General features: G+C 40.3%; 3 protein-coding genes and 1 pseudogene across 5 annotated transcripts in view; 2 read left to right on the forward strand and 2 right to left on the reverse strand.

Moving 5' to 3' along the window:
• LOC145444240 (CCN family member 2-like) overlaps positions 1–24,505 on the reverse strand; it is a 288,076-nt gene that overhangs the window by 105,163 nt on the left and 158,408 nt on the right. The gene's annotated exons all lie outside the window — the stretch shown is intronic.
• The window catches only part of LOC145444211 (vacuolar protein sorting-associated protein 8 homolog), a 153,450-nt gene that overhangs the window by 65,490 nt on the left and 63,455 nt on the right, over positions 1–24,505 (forward strand). The gene's annotated exons all lie outside the window — the stretch shown is intronic.
• LOC145444303 (cytochrome P450 2U1-like) lies at positions 1,420–11,883 on the forward strand (annotated as a pseudogene). The gene is made up of 10 exons (XR_013916649.1): positions 1,420–1,483; positions 1,540–1,796; positions 1,881–2,025; positions 2,083–2,185; positions 3,478–3,587; positions 3,648–3,769; positions 4,455–4,567; positions 7,836–7,980; positions 10,645–10,792; positions 10,848–11,883. The product of XR_013916649.1 is annotated as a cytochrome P450 2U1-like (transcript).
• LOC145444250 (uncharacterized) lies at positions 13,674–18,290 on the reverse strand. Of its 2 annotated transcripts, none has more exons than XM_080322201.1 (7): positions 18,172–18,290; positions 17,279–17,377; positions 16,169–17,221; positions 15,947–16,114; positions 15,764–15,898; positions 15,557–15,701; positions 13,674–14,505 (listed from the first exon to the last, which is right to left on the reverse strand). In XM_080322201.1, the coding sequence occupies exons 3-7, from the start codon at positions 16,260–16,262 to the stop codon at positions 14,250–14,252; spliced, it is 798 nt and encodes a 265-aa protein (XP_080178327.1). In that variant the 5' UTR covers positions 16,263–17,221; positions 17,279–17,377; positions 18,172–18,290; the 3' UTR covers positions 13,674–14,249. The 2 variants fall into 2 exon arrangements, with proteins under 2 accessions (XP_080178327.1, XP_080178328.1); XM_080322202.1 differs by lacking the exon at positions 18,172–18,290 and adding an exon at positions 15,101–15,250 and having other exon boundaries at positions 14,366–14,505; positions 17,279–18,120.

Below are 24,505 nucleotides of genomic sequence, written 5' to 3' on the forward strand. Positions count from 1 at the left end.
CCCCCCCAATTGGGGGGCTTGGGGTGCGGCAGTTACGGTGCTGGCAGTACAATGCAGTGTCGCATCGGTAATGTCGTCGGTATTCCGTCGTTGGACGACTTATTCACTTTATCTGTCCGTTGCGTATGAAGACTGTGTTTTGAATGGGCGTCACTTCACGCATTGTGTAGTTCAGGTTCTGGTTCATGGTGCAAATATTTCTATCAGTTCAAAACACCAGAAGATTACGATAAAATGAAAAAATAGGAAGGTGTCGAAACGACTTTGAGCTGTCTTTCAGTCAAACACCCACTATGACCTAGCAACCATGGAAGTGAGAGGCATGTACAACAGTGTTGGGATGACTCGAGTCAACTTTTTCGTATGACTTGACTTGACTCGAGTCACTTTGCAAAAATGACTTGACTTGACTTGACTCGGCGCTTCAGAATTGTGGATTGACTCGTGACTCGGAGCAAAATCTACGAGTCAATTTCAAGTCATGGATAACTAATGATGTCGATTAAATCACTGTACATATGTTCGGATTATTCGCGATATGCCGGTAACACTTGTGAGAGCAACCAGTCATTCACTGATTTTACGTTTGCTGGTCCTCCATTGTTAAATCACAAATAAATTGGCGGCAAACGAAATGATCACAGCTTATACGCTGCCGTAGTAGTAGTTGGGAGCAACGTATCTCTGTTTCGCAGACGGCTCAGTGCTAACATTGCGCAGTGCTCACCTTTATCAACCCTCTTGCATGATAATCGAATGAATACGTTTATATTCTCACGGATGTGTAGATGGGTACGGGTAGTGTATTGTACCATATCAATTTGTTTAAACTTCTCGAAGCTTCTTATTCGATCCTCTATTTTGGCTGATAATGACAGACTGTAGCATGTAAATATACTGTTAACCACGTATTTTATTACCAGTTCTAGGTGTGCGTGTGCGATACAACGCAACTTTATATTCGTTATTTGATTCACGATAAGTGGCTAATTTGTCTTTCACACAACTGGCAAAATGTTATGACTTTGAATCACCACTCGTACTTTGAAAATTCAATTTGACTTGAATTGTGACTTAACTCGTGACTTGACTTGACTTGACTCGACTTGACTCGAGTCACCTCCAAAAATCGCGTGACTTGACTTGACTCGAGTCACCTTCGAAAATCGATTGACTTGACTTGACTCGAGTCAAAATCTGCAATGACTCGAGATGACTCGTGACTCGAAGGTAGTGACTTGATCCCAACACTGATGTACAATTTATACACCGAGTTACAAATAGCAGAAGATAACATAAAAGGGGAATCCAATGTGGCATAGAACGGTAGGCGAAATAGATATACGCCTGATCGTGGTCCTATAATCTCGAGCACATACTGGTATGGTACGACTACGACCGGTAACTTTTTAATAAGGCATGCTCGTAACTGACGCCATGATGGCCTTAACTGGTAATGTGTACCCCAGTTCTGTAGTTGACAGTTAGCAAGTGTCAGGGTTAACTTCCTCCATACTGATTTTTATTGAATATGTATAGGTGATGCTGGATTCCGTAGGCCTGTACCGATTACTATAGCGGTGGCGTTGGTGCTGCTGTTCGTATATTTTCGCGGTAATCGTGAAAACCGACCACCAGGTCCATGGGGTCTTCCAGTTTTGGGCTACTTACCATTTATCGGTAAGTATCCATCCAGAAGTTATTTTGAACTGGCAAAGAAATACGGACCTATCATTAACGTGAAACTTGGATCTAAGAATATCGTCGTCCTTAACGACTACGAAAGCATACAGGAAGTAAGTCGTTCCATTTCTCTACCAGATATGAGTAAGAATGCGAGAAACCGTATGGTCCACTTTTTACATCTCGTACATATTAAGGCGCTTGTAAAACAAAGTGACGTATTTTCCGATCGACCCCGCAACTAGTTTATTCACAAAATGACTGGTGGTTACGGAATGATCTTCCGGAGTTCAACGAGGAGTACAAGATTCAAAGAAAGTTCGCTCTCGCAACATTGAGGGGGTATGTACGGATTTCAGCTGATTTACCTGACCCACTCATCGGGCGGATTTAATGCAGGCTCGGGGTTGGAAAAAGAGGCATGGAAAGCAAGATAATCGAAGAAATTGAAAAATTATGTCACGAAATTGGATCACGAAACGGACAACCCTTCAATTGTCAAGTAGCAAAATCACTATTCTCCAAACATGAAAAACATCAGTGGTACGGTACAAGAACATTTTGCACTGGGCATTAGAGTTATTTAGAAAACTGTGAAGTTGTTCTTTTCATAGTTTAGATTACTATTTTTACCACCTAACAATATATTCATATTGTGTTATTTAATTTCACCTCAAGAATCGGCATCAGTATAGTTTCGTTCATGTATGCGGTCAATATATCTTGAAATAGTTAAAGAATATTGTCGCTGGGGCGAGAAAATTGACTCGTAAACGACCAGTGAAGGTGCAAATTTGGCGATAGAAGAATACTCGAAAAGGAACGCGATGCTAACAAAATATGCCCATAGTCTAGTCGTTCTCAACCTTTTGGTCTTCGCGGACCCCCTTTGGACCGCCACAAGTTTTGGCGCCAATTTCACTCAATTATCGTGCAACCGTCATCTGTCTTGTGCAACAAAATGGCTTTTCTTGAAAATAAGATCATACTGTTTATGTAGAAATTGGGAAGACTTTCATTATTTCAAAGCAAATTCTCTAGCTGCATTTCCTGAAATACGCGGTCGTGTCTTGAAAATCCGCGCCGTCGATTTGATATGAACGAGTGCCAAAAATCCATTTACACAAAGATGTAGGACAGGTGGTGGCGAATGTGATAATAACGCGTAACGCTTCCGACGACACCTTTGGGTATTATTGCAACATATGTGGCACCATAATTGCGAAACAGATTTTTAGTGAACATATAACGTCCAGCATAGTCATTTTCATCCAGCAGCTCATCTTGGAGTTATTCTGGGATAGCGGTTATGTATATATTACAGGAGAAAATGGATTTCTGCAAACTGTTTTTTTTTTCAAAAACCCAAACTAAGCATCTCTTAATGGCAATATGTTTGTATCTGTAGGCACTAGCAATTTGGCAATTAAAATGAGTGTGCACAGTAGAATATTGCATCTCAGACGGCTATTCTGTTTATGTCAATCCTGAAGTTTTAGCAGTTGTAAAGCGAAACTATGCCTCGTGATTAGGTTATCAACCATTTTTCAAATTTTAAGGTTTCGCAGACCCCCTGCCAATGCTTTGCTGGCCCCTGGGGTTCGCGGACCACCCAGTTGAGAACTACTCCTATATAGTCATTTATGTCAGATAGCGAAAGTCACTATCTCAATTTAGAGTTGAATATTTGTTGTGGTCGGAATACTGGCGTCGAGTTATTAGCTATTGGGTCAATTGTAACAATGCTGTTGCGTAGCGCATACCCTTTTTATCCTCGTGAAATATTCGTTGCAGGCCACACTGGCTGCTGCTGGGTCAAATGTAATATGTAATGTCGTTCTGGGGTCACGATTTTCTTACGATGATGAAGATTTCAAGGGGATGTTGAAGGCTGTCAATGAAGAGTGAGATATCTGCATGACGAGACCTGATATCATAGACTAGCCTGGGTCATTGTTTATTAGGTTCTCGGATAAAATCTATGCATTTTGTGTCAATATGTTAATGCTCGCACCTCAACTAAGGTTCATTCCGCCATTCTCTAAAGCATACAAGCGACTGTTTGAAGAAATAGATTACGTTGTGGGTAAGCGACGCTTTTCTGCGGTACGCGTTGACCTTAATTTTAACACTGATCACTAGATTGACATGTGTGATGTTGGATATCATTTTTATTGCAATATGATGTTAGACCAGACAAAGTGAACTGCAAATCTGGATACTGCCAACTGCTTATTGCACCCCTAACTTGAGCGAGACTATTGCTAATACAGTCATAATTACAGTATACCATTTTTTAATATATTTATAAGTCATAACGCAAAAATGAAAGCGAATGTAGCATAAATTTTCCGATATCGGACATTATCCCTGGTCAAAAAAATTTCACTGGATTTGTTAAATGAGAACGTTAGTGCGTGATTTTAGATATATGTTTTCACGTTGATTTCAGATCTACCTTTAATTTTGTTTTTCTAGCAAATCCTTTTTTCAAGATATGATCGAATAAAAGAATATATATATATGCCTATTTTTCATGACATTTAAAATGTTTAGCATAGTTTTCTTAGACCACATGATTGATGTCAACTCGAAATAACATCCAGCAGCAGACCCCATTATTCCCTCGTTCCAAAAATCATGATAACGAGATTCTACTTTCACTTCAGATACTTTGGTGTGATTAGAATTGACAATTTTTTTTCGTGTGACAATACATCGTTTCACGTTCTCTTTGGAGAGTCGATGAAACAAATATTTTCTCATTCAAGAAATTCTGAAAAAAATATGGGAGGAACACAAAATATCACTGGACCCCGAAAATCCACGTGATTTTATTGATGAATACTTGATTCGTATGCAAAGCAATGATACGAACGACTCATGGATTAAATAAAGGGTATAAGCTACAGAAGGCCCGTGGACAGATTCCATTCATGCATTATAATGGAACCCGCGGCCACACCAATCTCCCTCCTTACCTCGCCAAATAGTTTTAGCAAAATCAGTTTTAGTTTTAGTCAAATTTTCCGTCCGGCCCTTATGCTATATATGCATATAATCATATGCTGTTTCTTCATAAATGGCATGCACGCATCTGGCGATATTTTTCTCAAATCTACATTAATTTTTTCCTCGAGCCGCTATCCGCGGATTTTGCAGAGAAACATACACGTTACGAATTTCCAGAGACAGTTGGACATGACGGTACTTGTGTGGTTCGGGTATAGCCAGGCCGTGTTATTTTTGGCATATGCCAAAACTGCCAAAAATAACTTATTTTTGGCATTTTTCGATTTTTATTTTTGGCAGTTTTGGCATCGTCCTCTAAATAGATAGTTTTAGCCTCGAATTAGTCACAAAAACGCTTTATTTGGGCTAGTTTGTCAAAAGACACTACAAAATGTGCAGCATCCACGTATAATCAGTGCCAACAAACAATAATAAGAAGAAAAAACCTAACGATTTCATAGGTTAATAATACCAAACGAAACCACAAAATGTGCAGTAGCCTATCCATCGGAATCGGTGCCAATAAGCAAAAAAATAAAGAAAAGCCTAACAAACACGCTCAACAGCTGATTGTTACAGAGCTTCAAAATCTTTGAAGGGCCGAACCGGCTTCCATTCATCATGAAAAGAGATCACTTCGCCAGTGCCATCGATCTCATCGCGGAAAGAATTTTCTTCCTGATCCTTTTCCAGGAGTTTCCTGTGTTGTCTCTCAACACATTCTATTTAGTAGCCCGACTATCATTTCTCCTTCAGTCTACCGATATATTTTCGGAGGACTTTTGTCACTTCAAGTGGCTTTAATATTACCAACTCGCATGGAAGGGTCCTGGGAAGGTTAGCTTGTTTAAAAACATTGACGCAACAAGACTGTCTGGCAAAACGAGACTATCCACCTCAGAAATAGCCAGACAGTTTGTTGCGTCACAATGTTCAACTCGATCACAATGCACAAATCGTGGTTGATTTGGGGGGTTCCAGTTCCATGAGCAGAATATAATTTATATTTCAATAATCAGTACTGCGGCAGCTTCTCATTGATACCCGTTTTATCAAATTTAGCGCTCAACAAGCCGGTCAAAAATGGTCGTAAAATTGCCTTTGGACAAATGGAAAGTATGACGTAGGGGAGATGTGGTACCGATGGATCACTGGGACCGAAAATACTTTGAAAATTCTCTATGATAATTCCATGATTGCACTCCATGAACTTGTCTACAATTGCATGCTGGCAAAATCTTTCCTCGCATACAAAAAAATTCGACGTGCGCGAGCAATGGGGTCTCTCACAGATGATTTTTGTTTTAGGGGTTGTAAACTAAATTTAGATCGACATATACATTTTTCTTTGTAACCTTCAACACGAACAAACCAGCAATCATTTTTATTGTGAAGTGTAGGGCTTGTATCAGGCTATATAATGGCACCTATTATTTTTTTCAGTACTTTCCTTGAGTGGACTTTTTTTCGATTTATGTATAAAATTCGTTGGGTGGGGACCGATGATACAATAGCCAAATCAAGCAAATTAATCAAGCATACTAATCACGAAACAAATGAAACATGCCTACGTATAGAAAATCTTTATGTAATAATTACATATGATGTTTTATCGCTATAACGAGGTATTTGGAAGTCACACTGTCGATTTTCAGGCAATATGTATGTACCCTCAAATTTATAAGTCCGAGCCTAAATCGAAACGTGATTTTATGACAACATTTGCGTTAATATTTATTCTATTTTTTGACAGTTGCGACCAAACATTCTTCTTTGGCTTGCTGTAGCTTAGATTATAATACTGAGCAAGAAAAGTAGTCACATTTGAGTTTTTAGGGTATATGTGTCATAGGTCCCCGGGTCGTGTGTCATTGGACCCACCGGGTGGGGACCGATGACACGTTCGAGCAACAAATTTTGAACGTCCATTAATATTTTTTGAGAAGACGGATATTCATGTATATGTTCGCGATAGGTAGAGCTTGTATCAAAGTGCTGAGCCAGCAAAAGATCTGCTGTTTTCGGCTGAACATTTCAGGGTCAGCGATCATTTTCCGATTTTTGATCCATCGGTACCACATCTCCCCTAAACCAAATGCAGTCAGCCGTTCAATTTCACTGTGCTTTCACCCCTAATGGGTGGGCTGGACCCAGATTAAGAAACCTGCGTTTCACAAACGCTCTTCTCGCTTGTAACGCAGTCCTGTTAACACAACACCATGAAAGAAATACACTATTTGGCAGGCTGTGTTATTTTTGGCATATGCCAAAAATTGCTTATTTTTGGCATTTTCAAATTTTTATTTTTGGCAGTTTTGGCATCTGGCACCTGAAATGCCAAAAATAACACGGCCTGGGTATAGCCTACATTATGATCAAACATTTCCGATCATAAATAATAATAAGCGGAGGCTTCGTTCCATGCGAACTAACGGTCGCGTGTGAGTCCTGAGAACTTTTTGAAAATCTTGTGCGAATTACGCTATGCTTCCATTCATCAAGCACTATTTCTACGCTAACATAAATCGATATATTTGTTTCGCCGACCGAGGATAACAAATTGATGAAGATGCGTATTCTCAATCAACACCCCGATCTCGATTTCCATTACTAGTTATAAGCTACTCGCAGCAACCCCTGAATCCTCGTCAAATATATCAACAAATCCGATTATCACTTACGATTCCCCTCAATCAAATGCTGTGACTCCGACTCTGCCTGTAAACTCCTTTTTATCGAATTTCGCGAGTCTTGACCCGATTTCCAGGTGACCCGAAATATGATGACTTTCTATACTCGCGACACTGACTCCGACTCCCGAGTCAGATTGGTAGAAAATACTGGATTTGCAAACTGCGACATCGAACTAGAACTAGAAGTCACTACTCACTTTTCAACACTCACAACTAAAACTATAACGACTGTTACGAATGAGCAACTAACTAACAAAAACACAGCTACCTACATTCAATTCTGATAGTGACGACAGTGTCGGTATTTCAGAGGGACGGGGTTTCTATAGTTTGCAATGGCAACGTTTTCGATCTCCATTCCGCCGGCTGAGTTAGTTGCTCAACACCGGAAAAAGTAGATATCCAGATTCGTTGTAGCGATTTAAAATCAACGAAGTCTTTTTGTAGGAAAGACAGCTCTATCAAACAGTTCGTGATTTGTTTGTTGCGGGAACTGATACGACTTCGAGCACTCTTAGATGGGCTGTGCTTGTCTTTGCTCATCGTCCAGATATTCAACGGAAAGTTCACCAAGAAGTTAAACAAGTTATTGGTAATTATAACTATACTTGAGTAGTACATACACTTGCAATACGTGATTCTTATATTGCGGTCTTTTGACATGAGTTGAATCGCCATTTTTCGCTTAACAATGGGTATAGCAGGGGTCGACAACCCCTGGCACGCGTGCCAATTGTGACACGCGAGATGATTTTTCATGGCACGCCGAATGAATTGACTCGCACGACATGTCATAATCATGTTTGTTGCAATAATTTATGCATAGGAGTGCTCAAAACGGAAAAAGCTCCAAGATGACCAAAATTATTTCGTAAATCAATCAATGCAATAGTGTCTTTTTGGGCGGGATCTATTTATAATGAAAATATTCTTCGCCCCTCACGCGTTTGTTGGAGCCGTATTTGATTTTGCTGTGGATACCACCAAGCAATACATCAAAAAATACGAAATATGCTTACTATACAGCAAAGACACCAAACGTATTAGAAATTACGTGAGAACGGCAAGCTAATATTGTATGTGGCCGTTGGCATGCCTTTTAGTCTAGGGGAGCGCGATTATTATAAACCGGCATATTTGCCGTGGGTGTTTATAAACTAAGAGACACCAAGACATGCGGGAAACATGAGATTCCGTGAAGTGCTCTCCTAAAATGATTGGCGGCGATAAAACCTTAAAATTAAGTAACTGAAGCATGTTGGCCAAAACGTTCGATATTGATATGTCCCGGCGTCGAAATGACCGGCCCCGAATAGTCCTGTACGTGAGGCGCACGGAGCAAATGAGACCCACCGAGAAAACTAATGGGCCCTGTTTCGAAAAGCTAATTTGGAATCGGTTTCGTCTCACGAAAGGAGATTCTATTTTATAGTTTCGCCTGTTACGTGTAAGCGATTCCAATATATTTTTAAACAGCGACAGGTCTTTACTGCGATCTTTAGAGGTTTACAAATAAACCTATAGCGTGTCATCAAACCGATTGTATGATACAGGGGTGGGCACTTCTTGTGTCACTTCTTGGCTATGGTACGGAACACAGTAGAATTTGAAACTGCACAAGCAACCACAGAAGATTGCTCTTAGCGCAAATAGATTTTTTTTGCAATCACTGGCGTAACCAATGCCGTTGCCAGCTTCCGATAAGCGGTTGGCCGAATTCCTTACTTGAAACGATAAATATCACAAAAGTAAGGTTGTTTGACACGCCAGTTGGTAATATTTTTAATATTGCCATATCTTGGCACGCTGCACACGAACGGTTGCCGACCCCTGTTGTATAGTATTACCATTAGGGTTGCATTTAAAACAAATGCTGTTTAAAATGAACGCCACTTCAAAAAGAACAAAATTGTTTTGTTTTTCAAATGTTTTATAATTAAGCCATAATTGTGTAAATACTTACGAAAAAATGAGGTATGAGCCTATACCAGAGGCGGTCAACTTCCTCTGTCGGCGGGCCGGATATGGCAAAATAAAGTACTCGTCGGGCCGAATTTCTGAATCGATACGTTAAACGCGTATTACCCCCTCCCCCTATACAAGAATTATTCATATTTAAGAGAAACTTCATGTTTGAAGCATAGAGACCTAAGCAGTATTTACAGTATTCAATGAATTTATCAACGTAATGAACTTAAATAACTGGTGAAGCCAATGAGACATCTGTGGTCGATCAAAGTTCAGAGTTGTGTGCAGGTTCTTCGAACTCTGGCTGCATGTCGGTCACAAAAAATACAAATAACTATTCTTTGTGTCCGAAAAAAAGAAAAAACGAATAACCTACAGTCACTATAGTTTGATGTAGTGAGAATTGCGGAAAACTGGGACCGACGGCTAGTATATTATCATCTCTGACCACAAGCCGTCTGCGGGGCGCTCAAAATCACGTCGCAGACCGTATGTTGGCCGACCCTGACCTATACGGACGATTTGTACCCGATATAGTCAACGTATACGAAATGAAATCGTTGGTACCCTCGAAATCGTCGTCGGATCAAGAGGTATAGCTCATAGATTTGTAGATCATTGGTACAACATGGATGTTCTGATGATGATGACCACCGACCGTAAAATGCTGCATTACAGTGTAGACCTGGTCCAAGATCTTTAAGACAGGAGTCGGAAGCCTTTCGGACAATGGGGTCATATCTGCCCTATATTTTCCATTGTCAATGTCATTTCACTGCAACGTCACAAGTAAAGATACGTGATGTCATGGCTAATAAAAAACAAACAAAATAAAAACAAGAAAAAACATGTTTTTAACAGGAACCTTGTGTTAAACATGCTTGCTTTAATTTTTTTGTTTCAAACGTAACCCTAGTTAATAGGCTTGGCTATTGAACAATTATGGGTAAATTATTTAGTTGTGTAAAACGTCCCACTTAATGTCAGAATGATTGATGTAAAACATTGCTAACAATCGGATTGTTACGTGATCAGATCGCACTTCTCCTCTCGTGGGAAAATGACATAACTCAGTAGCAGTACGACCCGTTTTTCAATACTGACTAAACGCGGTAGATTATTTATGATAGGCACTATAGTTTTGACTCATTTTAACTGGTGAACAAACCTTATCTTTAACCTGCTACATAGCTATACCAATGTTTAGCTCGCGAAATATATGTGAGACACTAGAAATGGGCGTTATTGCAATCCATCTACTTCTAATATTGTGTGAATGATTACTCAGGTGATGGATTGCCCTCAATGACATGCCGTATGTAAGCGCGTTCATCCTCGAGCTTATGAGACACAGGACTCTGGCTCCTCTCGCAGCCCCGCACGCGACTGTCCGACAAGCGTCATTTCGCGGATACGACATGGCGAAAGGGCAAATGGTAAGTCAGAAATTGTGATTTTTCGACAACTGTTGTTTTCCTGGAACGTTTGCAGGTTTTGCCCAACATATGGGCGGTCCACCACGATCCGAAGAACTTCGAAAATCCGTCGGAATTCAATCCTGAGCGGTTTCTGGACGGTGACGGGAAATTCAACAAACATCCAAGGGTGATCCCTTTTTCACTCGGCCCTCGATATTGTATTGGGGAACAGCTTGCAAGAATGGAAATATTTCTCTTCCTAACCAGCATAGTTCAACGTTTTGAGATTGTTCCCGATTCGTCAAGACCGCTGCCCGAATTAGACGATGGTAATTCTGGAATTACAGAAGTCCCGAAGATGTTCGATGTTTCGTTTAAAGTTAGAATATGATTTCCTCATTGATTGCGGATAATTTCAGTGTAGCTCATCGAAAAATGATCGCAGCCTATACCAGTCAGGAAAATTGGAAAATTGGTATTTTGTGAAATAACTTTGCGCCACAGATAGATAGGTTCATTTATTTGCCAAACCTGCGAAATCCGGTAGGGAACAAGTATACAACGTGGAAGCCGTGAGGCCTTCGTACCTCCATATATAGAAGAAACGATACGATGTACGATACGATGGTTCTCAACCGGGGTGCCAATAGGACTGGCTGGGGAGCCGCGAGAAAATAAGGTATACAGTCGTTCCCAACCTTTTTGTCTTCGCGGACCCCGTTTTGGGCCGTCACGGACTATTCATAGAAACAAACAACAACTGTCGTCTATTACATTTTGTGGCATGTTTATAGCTCAATCAGAGCCACAAGAAGGCTACCTCGGAGCCGCGGTTGGGAATCAATGGTCTACAAGCTAAACTTAAAGTTGCGTGCGAATAAATAACGAAAATCTGATTGTATCTCATTGCATATCTCAGGGGTGTCAAACATACGGCCCGCCAGACGATTTCATCAAGCCCACGAAGCGATTATGATATTACAGCACATTTCTGACAAATGTTGAGATTTTTAGTACGAAATACTTTCTCTAAATAATCCCCGAAGACAGCAAATGTCGAGTATGTTCAGAGGCCACCGATATGACAGCGGAATCGTGGTTTCACAGTAGTCACCATAAGCAACAAATCGCCTCCATTGACACCCTGTTCCTATAAGAGTTCAGGGTTTATTGAAAATGGATCAAAAAGTAGTTATTCACAGAAGTGAAAACGCTAGTTAGAAAACGGTATATGCGGGTTACATGAAGAATATAATTGTTACACAAAAAGAGAATTCAAATATTCCTGGTCGCACTCCTTTTTCGCTTATGACTAACAGCTTCTCGTCCTCCAGAAAAAAATACGGAATCGCGGTATAATAATAATGAACCAAATTTCAACGTCAGTTAAAATATCTTGCATTCCTCCCACCACGACGCATACACGGACATATTGCCAGATTATGACTAAACAAAGCAATGAAAGATGTATGTCAAGGTCTAGCGTCGTTGAAGCCACTGTTTTCGCAGTTTATATAACTGTATTCAACCAGCAATCGAGTCGTCATTTATCGTTCACTCGACTTGACTCGAGTCATTTTCTCGTCCTAATTCGCTGTACCAAACATCGTACGCCTTGAAATCTTAGCTTGCACAATGCTTTGAATAATTGGAGCAGTGGTTCCCAACTGGGGGGAATTCCCCCCTTAGGGGGTATTTTGTAGTTTTCAAGGGGAATTTTGCTTTATAATATATAACGGATTTACCCAATGTTTCATTTCCGAACTGTCAAGTAGAAAATTAGATATTTCCGAGCGTATGTTCTTTTCGGGTGTTTTTGTTGTTGTTGCTGGAAGTATGTTCAACTGCTATTTGAAATCTCTAGTGGCAATTAGTCCAACGTCATCGATTCAAAAGAGATCGCAAGTGAACTTACTTTATTTTTAGTGAACAGCTACCCGAGCGATAAAAACATGCTAAACCTATGGTGCAATGTTGCCAAAACGGAAAGTGACGAACTATAATTTCTTGTGCTATATTTTTTAGCCAGAGGGCGAAAGGGACCATGACTTCAATTCTTTAGTAGTTTAATGAGCAATAAATAGACTATCTGGGGGCAAATTCATTTAATCTGAGAAATCTGAAAACCAAAAATGAATAAAATAACGCATTAATACGCTTGATTTACAGAATTGAGTAAAACTTTATTTGAAATTATGAACGGACGGTATTTTTTTAGTCTCGCTTGAGGCAGTAGGGATACATCAGTCTAGAGTTGTGCAGTAGGCTAGTGCGGGACCATTGCGCACGTGCATATTCGCGCTAGGACACATCATGACATATGAACGTTTCTCAAAATCTGCGAATCCGCAAAGTGTGCCCCCAGAAAAATCGACGGTGATAACACTTAAAATCCAAAATGACCGACAAATGTTTACCGAACAATCGATATTGATATGACTGCGTGGCTCCGAATAGTCTGCCCTTGAAATCTGAGCCCAGCGGTACAAATGAGACCCGACGAGGAAACACATCACCTAGGCAACAGGAAGTGAGATTTATTGCTCATGTTTGCTCCAAAGTTTACATATATGCAGATACCAATTCTCGGACCAACTGTTTGTAATTGGGTGCTTTGTAATCTACATCCTAGAAGGGACTCCATGCAATGAGACCCTGTCTTAGCATGAAATTGGAATCTTTCATACGTGTTCGAATCTGAGGTTCATCAAAGATACCAGATTTAAGCTTCTCGTTTGATAGGGATACTAGGTATCTACCCCCTTTTTCGGCTCAGCGAAAAATTATCGATTTAAAAATCGAAAGAGATGAGACGCATATGTGTAATTTAGTTATGTTCTCCAGAGAAAAACTTGATAGCTTTATACTCCTCTTTCATCTTGGTAGAATGACCAATTGGTACAGGAGAAAATATATTTCCGTTGTGCAAAAGTACAATTTTTAGGCTTGACAAACTGCTTTTTTAACATACAAAGATCTTGATGGAATAAGTGAGAACGACAACTACGAACAACAACGAGTACTGAAAATGTCGTTGTGTTGACTAAAATTAAAGGTCATTTGCCATTGATATACTCTCGAATGACTCGCTCGAACTCCGCATTACAGATTTCGCGTCATTCGCGTTTTTTAATTCAGTCTGTCCATTAGCTTTCAAAGCTATAAAGTAGGACGAGGAGACACGAACACTGGGAATCCGCACACCGTGAGCATTTCTCAATCACCATTCAACGTATTCAGTCAACTATCACGCAATCAAGAAGCCAGAACGCTGACAGGCAGTGAAAGCGCACTTGTATTGTATCCTAGAAGTATTCAAGTATTACGTAAGAAATGAAAATTACAGACCGCACCGCAGACCTTCACGCACATCGGTCAAAATGAAATACGTAATGCCGCCCCATTTCGAAATTGATTTCTTGCGAGCAGAGAAGAAAATGCAGAAATGACGATATTGTCGCCATACAGTGTGACGTCATCCTCGCTGCGTCTTCTTCCCAGCTGCCCCTTTCTGAACGACCGCGTACACGTCGCCACCTTGCGGATCTGTGCGCACGACCTGCGCGTACGTGTCGGTCACCGGAGGCGATCGAGAGTCGTCCGCCAGATCGTACTCGTTCTGCGCCTCCTCGTGTGACGTCACAAGGTCGGGTCTCGCGGCCTCGTCATAGAGCGGGTTGTCGTTGGTCTGGCGCGTATCGTCGGCGGATCGTCTGTCTTCTTCTTTGTTCCTGCGGGAGAGAATGGGAATGTTCCTGGCAACTGTCAACGCTAAATTTCGGATTCGGATTCAGCGCCCCAAATGACCCAAAGAAATCATTCCACAGATATCGTGCAACGTTATCTGTCTGCAATTTACGACTAACAAACCGCGTCGTATCGCGCAACTATACACCTCCTAGACCAGTGGTTCCCAACCGGGAGGAATTCCCCCCTTGGGGGGAATTTTGAAATTTTTATGGGGGAATCTGGCTAAATTTTTTTAGGGGAAATCTGGCTTTGGCATTGTATCGGAAGATACACTTGGTTCACAAGGTTTTTAGATTTTTATGGTATAGAACTGTCAAGTAGAAATTAGTTCTTTACAATTGTATATTTCTTTGGCGGATTTCAAGCTAGGTGTATGTTTAAATGCCTTTCGTAGATATTACACCCCCTGATAAAGTGAGGCTCACGAGACGATTTCGTTGGGTCCACGACAGCAGCCTCTCAACCAAATTGCTATTAAGTAGGAAAACGTCAAGTCGAATTCAGCGCAAGGCCGCTAGTGAAATTGTTTCAACTTTTTAAGCCAACATATGAGCTAACGTGAAAAACATACCGTACCAAATTCATCGATTCCCCTTAAGTCCATATCAAGCGGACTTGGTGATTTATTCTTCGTCAGCGGCTACTCGACCGGTCAAAAACAGGTCAAATTTGACTGTAATTAACCAAAGTTTAGTGCGGTCCGCATTCGCCATAGTTCGGACACATCTGAATATATTTGGCCATTAATTGCTCAGTCAACAAATGGTTGCGAGCGAAAAAGCACATTTTTTTAGTCACAGGCAACTTTTTCATAGGGGGAATTTTAGCTCAAATATCGGACAAGGGGGGCACGAGACGAAAAAGGTTGGGAACCACTGTCCTAGACATACTCAAAATAACAAAAGCCGATTGACCAAGTTGACTCTAGTTTGTTCAAGTCTTCGCGTTATGACGATGAAATCGGCTTTTCTGTCAAATTACTACAGAACTTAACTTCAGATTAACTACCTGCACTTCACAGTCCAATCTCACCTTTTGCACCGAAATGCAATGATTGCCAATACCACAATGAAAACAATCAGGCCTCCAACTATACCTCCAATGATACCCGCGTATGGAAATGAACGTTGTAGTTGCGGCAATGACGCCGTGTTGTTGATCTGTGCTTCGGTTGTGCCTAGACAGGAATACAGCGTTTCAGGTTACTACTTACTGCACAGGAAAGTGATTAGACTGCACTTTCTATCTCTCCGACTTGAACTAGAGATGTGCTTCCACTGCCAACAGTACATTTCGCGGGTTCCTTCACTTCGCCGCTGCACTGAGACAGTCGAACCGTAATGTTCCATCCGTCTTGCTTGTGTGTAAATGACTCTAAAGCGACAAAGTCAGGAAAGGCGATAATGTTATTTCAAAACCAACTTGATTCTCCGCATTCCCTAAATCTCGTCAAGTTGTAGACGTTCAATTTGATTCTGTAAACTTCTATAGCCGTCCAAGTGCAACTAGAGTCCGCTGGAGTCGCGTAGTTTGATTCATTGCTTGTTTTCCATATTACGGGGCACTGCCCGGCCACCATCGGAGCAGTCACTGTAAGCAAAGTATCGGTTATCGGCGTATAACAGTATCGATAAGCACACAAACCTGCTATTTTCACGATTACTAACAGTAGCTCCAGTATGACGGAACACTTTGAACTAATCCGAACCTTATACTCAAGAAAACTAATGGTAATCATGTAAAATTTCTGAATTTTATATAACTTGAATCAACTTCAGTGAGATATTTTCATTTACCCCGTTTGCCTCATCCGCTCACGTTTATCTGCTGATCACTGACACGCAGCTTGTTCAACACAAAAAATATGGAACATACACTTTTCTGCGCTCATATCGGCCACGACAACTGCAACAAAAGCAATTTTGAGGAAATCCTACCAGACTCGCAACCATGGCGAAGGCAACATTCTTTCCATTGCTATTTTGACAACGCTGAGTCAGCCATTTCGCCTTACTTCCTGCCATTTAGATCGGGTTTCTGGCAGCAAACTTTCACCAACAATAGCAAGTAGATGACATGCTTTTATTGTTCTTGGTACTGAGGCTAGATAAATAGAACTGAATTCTAAAATCCGTTAACTATAGTGCGATGTGAACTATAGCGCTTGCGATTACTGGATCTGACATCTCGACCTTGCCTTCCTAGTCCCACACATGGCACCTCAATAACGTCATCTCCCATAACTTTCCCTTCAGTGTGCTTTTTACATCGCCCCCAGGATGTTTGATTTCAAAGACTATATACTCAGAGTTGTTTCCTAACTTTTCACTGCATCGCAATCTTGTGGTGTTTTGAAGCGATGAAATTATCAATAAAACTTATGCATGTTTGAAAAAGGACACGGTCGGTCTATTCAACGTTCGAAATGCGATAGGTCTCATCAAGTATTGAAAAACACTTAGGACTATCGCGAGGATGTGTATTGAAGTTCATTTTGCGTGGGAAGAGCCAGCGGATACGTTGACTTGTTCGTACGCTGAACCCTCTTGTAATGTCTTAGACGCGTTGGGAATATCTTCGTAATTACGAATTGAAGCTTCGTACGTCTCGTAAGCTCCCGCCGCCTGCTCGTCTGTATGCGCTGCCATGTCGATTGCAGGCGTGTCGACTTGTTTGTGGTTCCTGAACCGTCTGATGCTGAAATTTGAGTGTCGTTTATTGACGACTTTGCAGCAGCGAACGTTGGAAACTCACTTTCTCGTGCCAACGACGATAATTTCAACGAACATCATTCCGATCGCACCGCCGACAATCGCCACCGCGGCCACGTTCGAACATTCCATACTTTTGCTTCTAAACCACGAACAAACCTCGAGCTAATCTACTTCCTGCTATCTGAACGTTTGACTCATCTAGTGCGCAGAAAAGATCGCGTCGCAACACTGAAACGCGCATGATGTCATGCTTTGGCGTGAGAATGGCGTGAGTCGCAGCAAGCAAGCAACGCTCTCTGATAGGGGCATTTCGACGCAGGGTCCTGGTATCAGGGATGTCCCTGCCTGGTATAATTGATGTCGCTTACTGATTCGAACCGCGATTAATCGAGGCAATACATTTTTTCGGCTTTCTGTAGCTGGTCTACAGGATGACAAAGAAAATTGGTAGAACATCTAGGAGTCGTTTCTGGGGTTTTCAAGGTTGCTAATTACGAATATCACATTGGTTTCGCCAGATTGGCTCTAGAAGAGAAGATATTTATATCCATAAAAAGCTTAAAATCACTGTATTTACCCTTGAATATTTCACTTGGTAGGACGTAAATCTTAGATTCTTCTACTTTTATACTGCGCATAAATAGATAATTGACTATGATGAACACTCATGTCGTTTTCAGTTATTCCATCAAGCATGACCTGATCCGTGAACTTTGTTTGTTAAAAAAGCAGTTTGTCAAGCCTAAAAATTGTACTTTTGCACAATGGAAATATATTTTCTCCTGTACCAATTGGTCATTCTACCAAGATGAAAGAGGAGTATAAAGCTATCAAGTTCGTCCCTGGAAAGCTTAACTAAAGTACTCGTATGCGTCTCATCTCTTTTCCCTTGTAAATGGATGATTTTCCATAAAGCCAACAAAGTGAGTATACCTGGTATCCATATCAAACGAGAAGCTTAAATCTGGAGTCTTTGAGGGATCTCAGATTCGAATACGGACTAAGAATTACAATTTCATATTAGGAAAGGTGATCACTGCATTGATGTAGTAAATAAAACTTTTTGGAAGATCACAAAGCACCCAACTATACAAACAGTTGGTCCGAGAATTGGTATATGCATATGGAAACCTTGGAGTAAACATGAGCATTAAATCTCACTTCCTGTTCAGTCCTCTTGATATATTTTCTGATAATATTTTTGATTAGAGGGAGTGGAAAGGAGAAAGGTTCCACCAATACATAACAACCACAAAAGAAAGATATCAGTGAAGATGCGACGAACATATTATGGCAGACTATAGCTGGAACCTTTCGAAAAACTGCACTAAATTGCTTACAACCGAAAATAGTACAAGAACCAATTTTCCTTTAAGATAAGTTAATAATATATTATTCCAACTGATTATTTCGAATTTAAAATAGTCTCCGATTATGATAAATCTAATACCACGAGATATAATTCTGTTGATGTATTTTGAAACAGTCTTCAGCATGTCAAAATAACAAGCAGATTGAATTTCTGAACTTTATAGTACGACTGAGCCGATTTTTTATTATCCAGCCCATACAGCCAAAATATGAGATTTTAGTAATATTAGTAACGTATTTACAATAGCTATTTATAGACGATAACTGTAACCGTTTATGACCACTACAACGAAGATGTCGTTTTAGTTGATTGAAACGTGTTGTGAAAAACCTAGCGTGGATCATATATGATCCACCCGCTGGTTAACTGAAACCATTTCACTTGCGAAGATTAGAAATTGTATTTTGGTAAATTGTGATTGCCCAGATTGAATAAATTATATCGTGTCCTTGTTTACAGTCAAAAATAAAAATTATTAAATAATTATAAATTTCGGTTTTAGATGAAGACTGTATAGTGTATATACCGTCTAATTTGAATTTGCCCGACACAAATCTGTTCTGAGCGGCCCTGGAATTCAAAATAAATAATCTACCATTGACTGTTAATGCGTGGACTAAAACCGACTGAACTGGAACTTCGTTTACTTTGAAGACTGTTTATTTATGTGCCGCGATTACGTAGCCTACGTACGTCCATGCGTAGGCTATAGTCCCTATTCAAAATAAAGTCAATGTAGCGAAGTATACCGTAATAATTGAAGTCACAAGCAGTCACTGTTTCCATATAGTCCAGTTCAAATCAGTGCTCGTGATTGAGTCATCATCAACCATAAAGTAGGGATGGTGTGAACGTGTGCGGTTCACGTTCGCGTTCTGTGTGTGAACCTCAGAAATGTGGAGGTTCACGTTCACAAACGAACCTTGGAAGGTTCTGCACTGTGAACCGTTTTCATATATTACAGTCTTCACTTCATTATAACATCTTTGATTGCAATTTATTGCATTCAACTGCAATACTACTATGCATAAAGTGCTTTCATATTGAATCTTCAGGTAAAGAATCGACACTTAATTATTACACAATCATGTGAATTATAGCTAAAGACAGCTGTAGTCGAGACTCGAGAGTCGAGACTCGTAACAAAATTGAGGTGAGGCGGAGAGAAAGTTCAATATAAACGCGGCTCAGTAGTGTATTCGCCACTTCTCTTCGCTTATTTACATTAGCGTCGGATTGCTTGAGACGCGTCCTGTATATCAAACCTGTGTATCAAACCATTGAGCCGTGACCGATCTATCCTACAACAATCTCGCAACAATATTGTTGCACGCACAGTTGTTGAATAACTTTCTAAATGTCTTGAGCAATACGCCGGATATGTTGCAGGCAGATGAAAGTTGTTGCAGTGTAGTACAGTACAATGCAGTGGTAAATCGGTAATGTCGTCGATAGTTCCGTCGTCTGACGATTTATTCACTATCTCACTTCGGTGCGTATGAAGACTGTGTGATGAATGGGCGTCACTTCAATTCAATTCAATTTATTGCTAACAATTTCATCATTTCAATACACCACAAGACTGCGATACAATGCAAGATAGGAAACTGTCGAAACGACTTGGAGTAGTCTTCGAAATCACACACCCACTTGGCCTAGGCGATGTAAAAAATGAGGCATGTGCACTGAATGAAAAGTAAAGAAGATAATATAAAAGGTCAGGCGACAAAAAGAGGTGGCATGTGTCGGAAGGCGAGATCGATATTTCAGGTCGTGATCCGGTAAACTAGAGCGCTGACTAGTATTGATCCAGTGATAGTAATTGTTTGTATTTCGACTTAAATGTGGATATGGACAGGGACATGCTCGATCACTGTAGGATAGCCGGCGAGATACTATTTCACAGTGCAGGCCCGGCATATTTGATAAAGCGATGATCTTATTTGTCGGCCTCGGCCATATGGTAGTTGGACGACGTGGGCGGGCGTCTGTTGTACTTTAGTACTTTGTACTTATATATACACTTTTGATAGCGAGTTAAGAAGCCATTGGCAGTGACCACAGTGGAACTGATAGCCTATACATAACTTATCAATTTCTAAGTTTTGGCATATCTTTTATGTTTAGGACACCGAATGTTTTGAGCAGTAATTTGTTGGACACACATCCTGGCCCCTGGCCCTGGCTATGATACTTCACGCATTGTCTATAGTTCCTGGTATAACTATTTTTATAAATTCAAAACACCGGAATACTACGATTAAATGAAAAGATAGGCACCCACGTTGACCTTATTTACATGCTGTGGGCCCAGAAGGGTGTCTAATCAAAATACCAGGGGAAGGTGGAGCACAATGTGCCCAAAACACAATTTTAGTCATAAATATATTTCGAATCCAGAAATACCAATGAACTTTAGCAAAACGACGGATGAACATTAAACGTATATTTCCAAAGAAAGAAGATTTCAAAATACGAAGAAATAACGAAATCACAGTCACTTGAAAAACTTACCTTTTTTGTCCAATTATGCCCCATAGCCATAAGTCATCTAAAACACAGTCGAAAGGTAGCGATGTAAATTAACGCAGGCAAAATTAGGAAACTCGTCATTTACTCATAAAGATAGCGACCCTGGCGAAATCAAACCACATCAGGACTACACCTGATATAACATTACATCATCGAAGAGATGTATATTATTCCTGTCGGGTTTTTAAAATATTCACGATGTACCATTGTACTCCTGTATCCATTGCGCCCCGTCTTCCCGGGGTTAAGAATAACATAAGCTAACGAAAAAGACAAGAAATTAAACTTAAGTGGCATGTATCGATGATCGAGGTATAGATATATGCCTGATCGTGATCTGATAATCTCGAGCGCATACCAGTATGGTACGACCAATGCTTTTTTGATAAGTTTAAACCCTATTGTCCTACAATGGTGTGGTCTCAAGCAAATCTCATGGCTTATTGCGATTGGGTTACATCTCACTTTCCATTTGACCGAAGGCGGTTTTGCGGCAATTTTTGACCGGCTTTCCGAGCGCGAAAATTGATGAAACTGGTGTCAATTGAAAGCTACCGTGGTACTGATTGCGAAAGTATTAATTTTTCTCGTGCTAGTGGTCCTGGAACCCCAAAAATCAGTCTCGAATTTTGAACTGTAACTGAGTTTGATATTATGACGCAATAGTGCAATCTGTAACCAAGTTATGAGCTGCGCAAACCGCAAGCGTATTGGCCATTGTTACACAAGCGATTAAGCATTCACACTCTCGATGTGCAACGTGCACTTGTTCCTGTTTTGCGACATACTATTCAAAGAGACGCTTAGGAGTACAGAACTTCATAACACATTTGAATAAAATATTCATATTTATTCCCGAAGCTTTTTATGCCAACAGAAAGAATTTGTGAATCATTTGAAAATCGCGCATTAACTTGTTTTGCTTCGCTATCTCCATGCCAACGCTTCAGTTCTCTCGTTTTCCTAACTTTGTATATTTTCTGTGTGACGTCATAATTAGCGATATATATTGTTGTTCAACATAGTTATTCGAATTCTCGCAATATTGCTGACGATATCCCGTGACGAGGGTCAGCCGAAAAGCTTCGGGAATAAATATGAATATTTTATTCAAATGTGACATACTATTCCCGATGGCTTTGTTCCGTCACAATGCAAAACACCGTTACAATGAAAAATTTGAAGTTGATTTTGACGGGTGCTAGAACAAAGAGCACAATAAAATTTATATTTTACGTAATCAGTACCACGGTAACTTTCAATTGATACGATTTTTTTCGTGTTTTTCGCCGAGTAAGCCATGCTTACTAGTGCCGTAAATTGCCTTTGGGCAAATGGAAATAATGACGTGAACCATGTCCTACGAAAAACAAGGCCTCACACCCAACCTTTTGACCTGAACATTAAGAGGGCGAAAGTCGATCTTTCAACCCTTACCAGATGTGCACTTCACTGGTCAAAAAATGCCATATTGCCATAATACTTCCTGTTTCTGGCACTCTACTAACACACCAAGGCAGAATGCTTGTAAAAATAGTCTATTGCAGGCATATATAAGGGACCAATACACATATACTGCATGACGAGATGCACATTGCGCTTCATAAGTATGGTGCATATAACTGAAGAACGATATCAACGAAATCTGTTATGTAGAACTATGCAAGTATACACATTGAACTCCAAATGGCATGGTACATATAAACTGAAAATATTAGCAACGAAATGAGCACAACCAATGCAAATTAATACAATAAAATCTGCATATCTTGAGAAAAGTATTTGCAAAGCTATCGAATTTGAGATTCAGGAAACAAATTTGTCAAGACATTACTACACGATCATTTCTTTTTGTCTTTGCCTCTGTCTACATTGGCAAACATGGTCTTCTCTGAGGAAGGAATGTACTAATTTCTGCATATTTTTATTTAAAAAAAGACTACAGTTACCTGCAACGCCGCAACTGTTAAATTTTTGCAATGTTCATTACAAGCGATTCGGGATTTACCTATCACGAATTTTTATACAAATAATATTGCACGTCACAGTTAGATATCAGCTGATTAGACGAATCTGGAGCAGGGGAGGAATAGAATATGTAACGCGTGAACGAATCGCAATGAGGACACTGTGGTTAAACTAACCGTCAATGACATTACAGACAAACGTTCTTCGGCGTGCTCGTAACTGACGTTACTAAGGCCTTGAGGTTGCGTGGTATACCACATTATAATGTATATATCGCCGCATAGTTGACAGTTAGAACATTGCATGTGTGCCAGGGTTATACACGTCCATAATGATATTTATTGATTCTGTATAGGTGATGCTGGATTCCGTTGGCCTGTACCAATTACTAGCGGTAGCGTTGGTACTGTTGTTCGTATATTTTTGCCGTAATCGTGAAAATCGACCACCAGGTCCATGGGGACTTCCAGCTTTGGGCTACTTACCATTTATCGGTAAGTATCCTTCCAGAAGGTATTTTGAACTGTCAAAGAAATACGGACCTATCATTAACGTGAAACTGGGATCTAAGAATATCGTCGTCCTTAACGACTACGAAAGCATACAGGAAGTAAGTCGTTCTATTTCTCTACCAGATATGAGTAAGATTGCTATAGCAACCCTATATTTCACTTTTTTACATCTCATGCATATTAAGGCGCTTGTAAAACAAAGTGACGTATTTTCCGATCGACCCCGCAACGAGTTTATTCACAAAATGACCGGAGGTTACGGAATGATCTTCCAGGAGTTCAACGAGGAGTACAAGATTCAAAGAAAGTTCGCTCTTGCAACTTTGAGGGGGTATGTGCGGATTCCAACTGAATAAACTGCCCGACTAATCGGGCGGATTTAATGTAGGCTTGGGGTTGGAAAACGAAGCATGGAAGGCAAGATAATCGAAGAAATTGAAAAATTATGTCACGAAATTGGATCACGAAACGGACAACCCTTCAATTGCCAAGTAATAAAATGATTTTTCTCTAAACATGAAAAACATCAGTAATGGACCACAAGAACATTTTAGCACTGGGCAGTAAAGTAATTTACAAAATTGTAAAGTTGTTGAGATGTTTTTTTTCTTGTTATTGTTTAGTTTACTTCTTTTGTTCCTCCTAACGATATATTCATGTTGCCATATTTATTCTACCTCAAGCTGTTTCGGCATCACTTGCGAACGTCCGTGCATGCGAAAAAGTTGAAGAATATTTTCACAAAATGGCAAGGAAATCGACTCTTGAGCGGCATATGACCACGCAAACTTAACAGTGAAGGCCCAAATTTGGCGATAAAATACCCGAAGACGATCGCTATGCGAATAAAATATTCCCATGCAGTCATCTGTGTCAGATTGCG

This window comes from Botryllus schlosseri, chromosome 8, assembly GCF_051294905.1.
Source record: "Botryllus schlosseri isolate E-star chromosome 8, Bs_hap1, whole genome shotgun sequence".
In the NCBI taxonomy this organism is placed as follows: domain Eukaryota; kingdom Metazoa; phylum Chordata; class Ascidiacea; order Stolidobranchia; family Styelidae; genus Botryllus; species Botryllus schlosseri.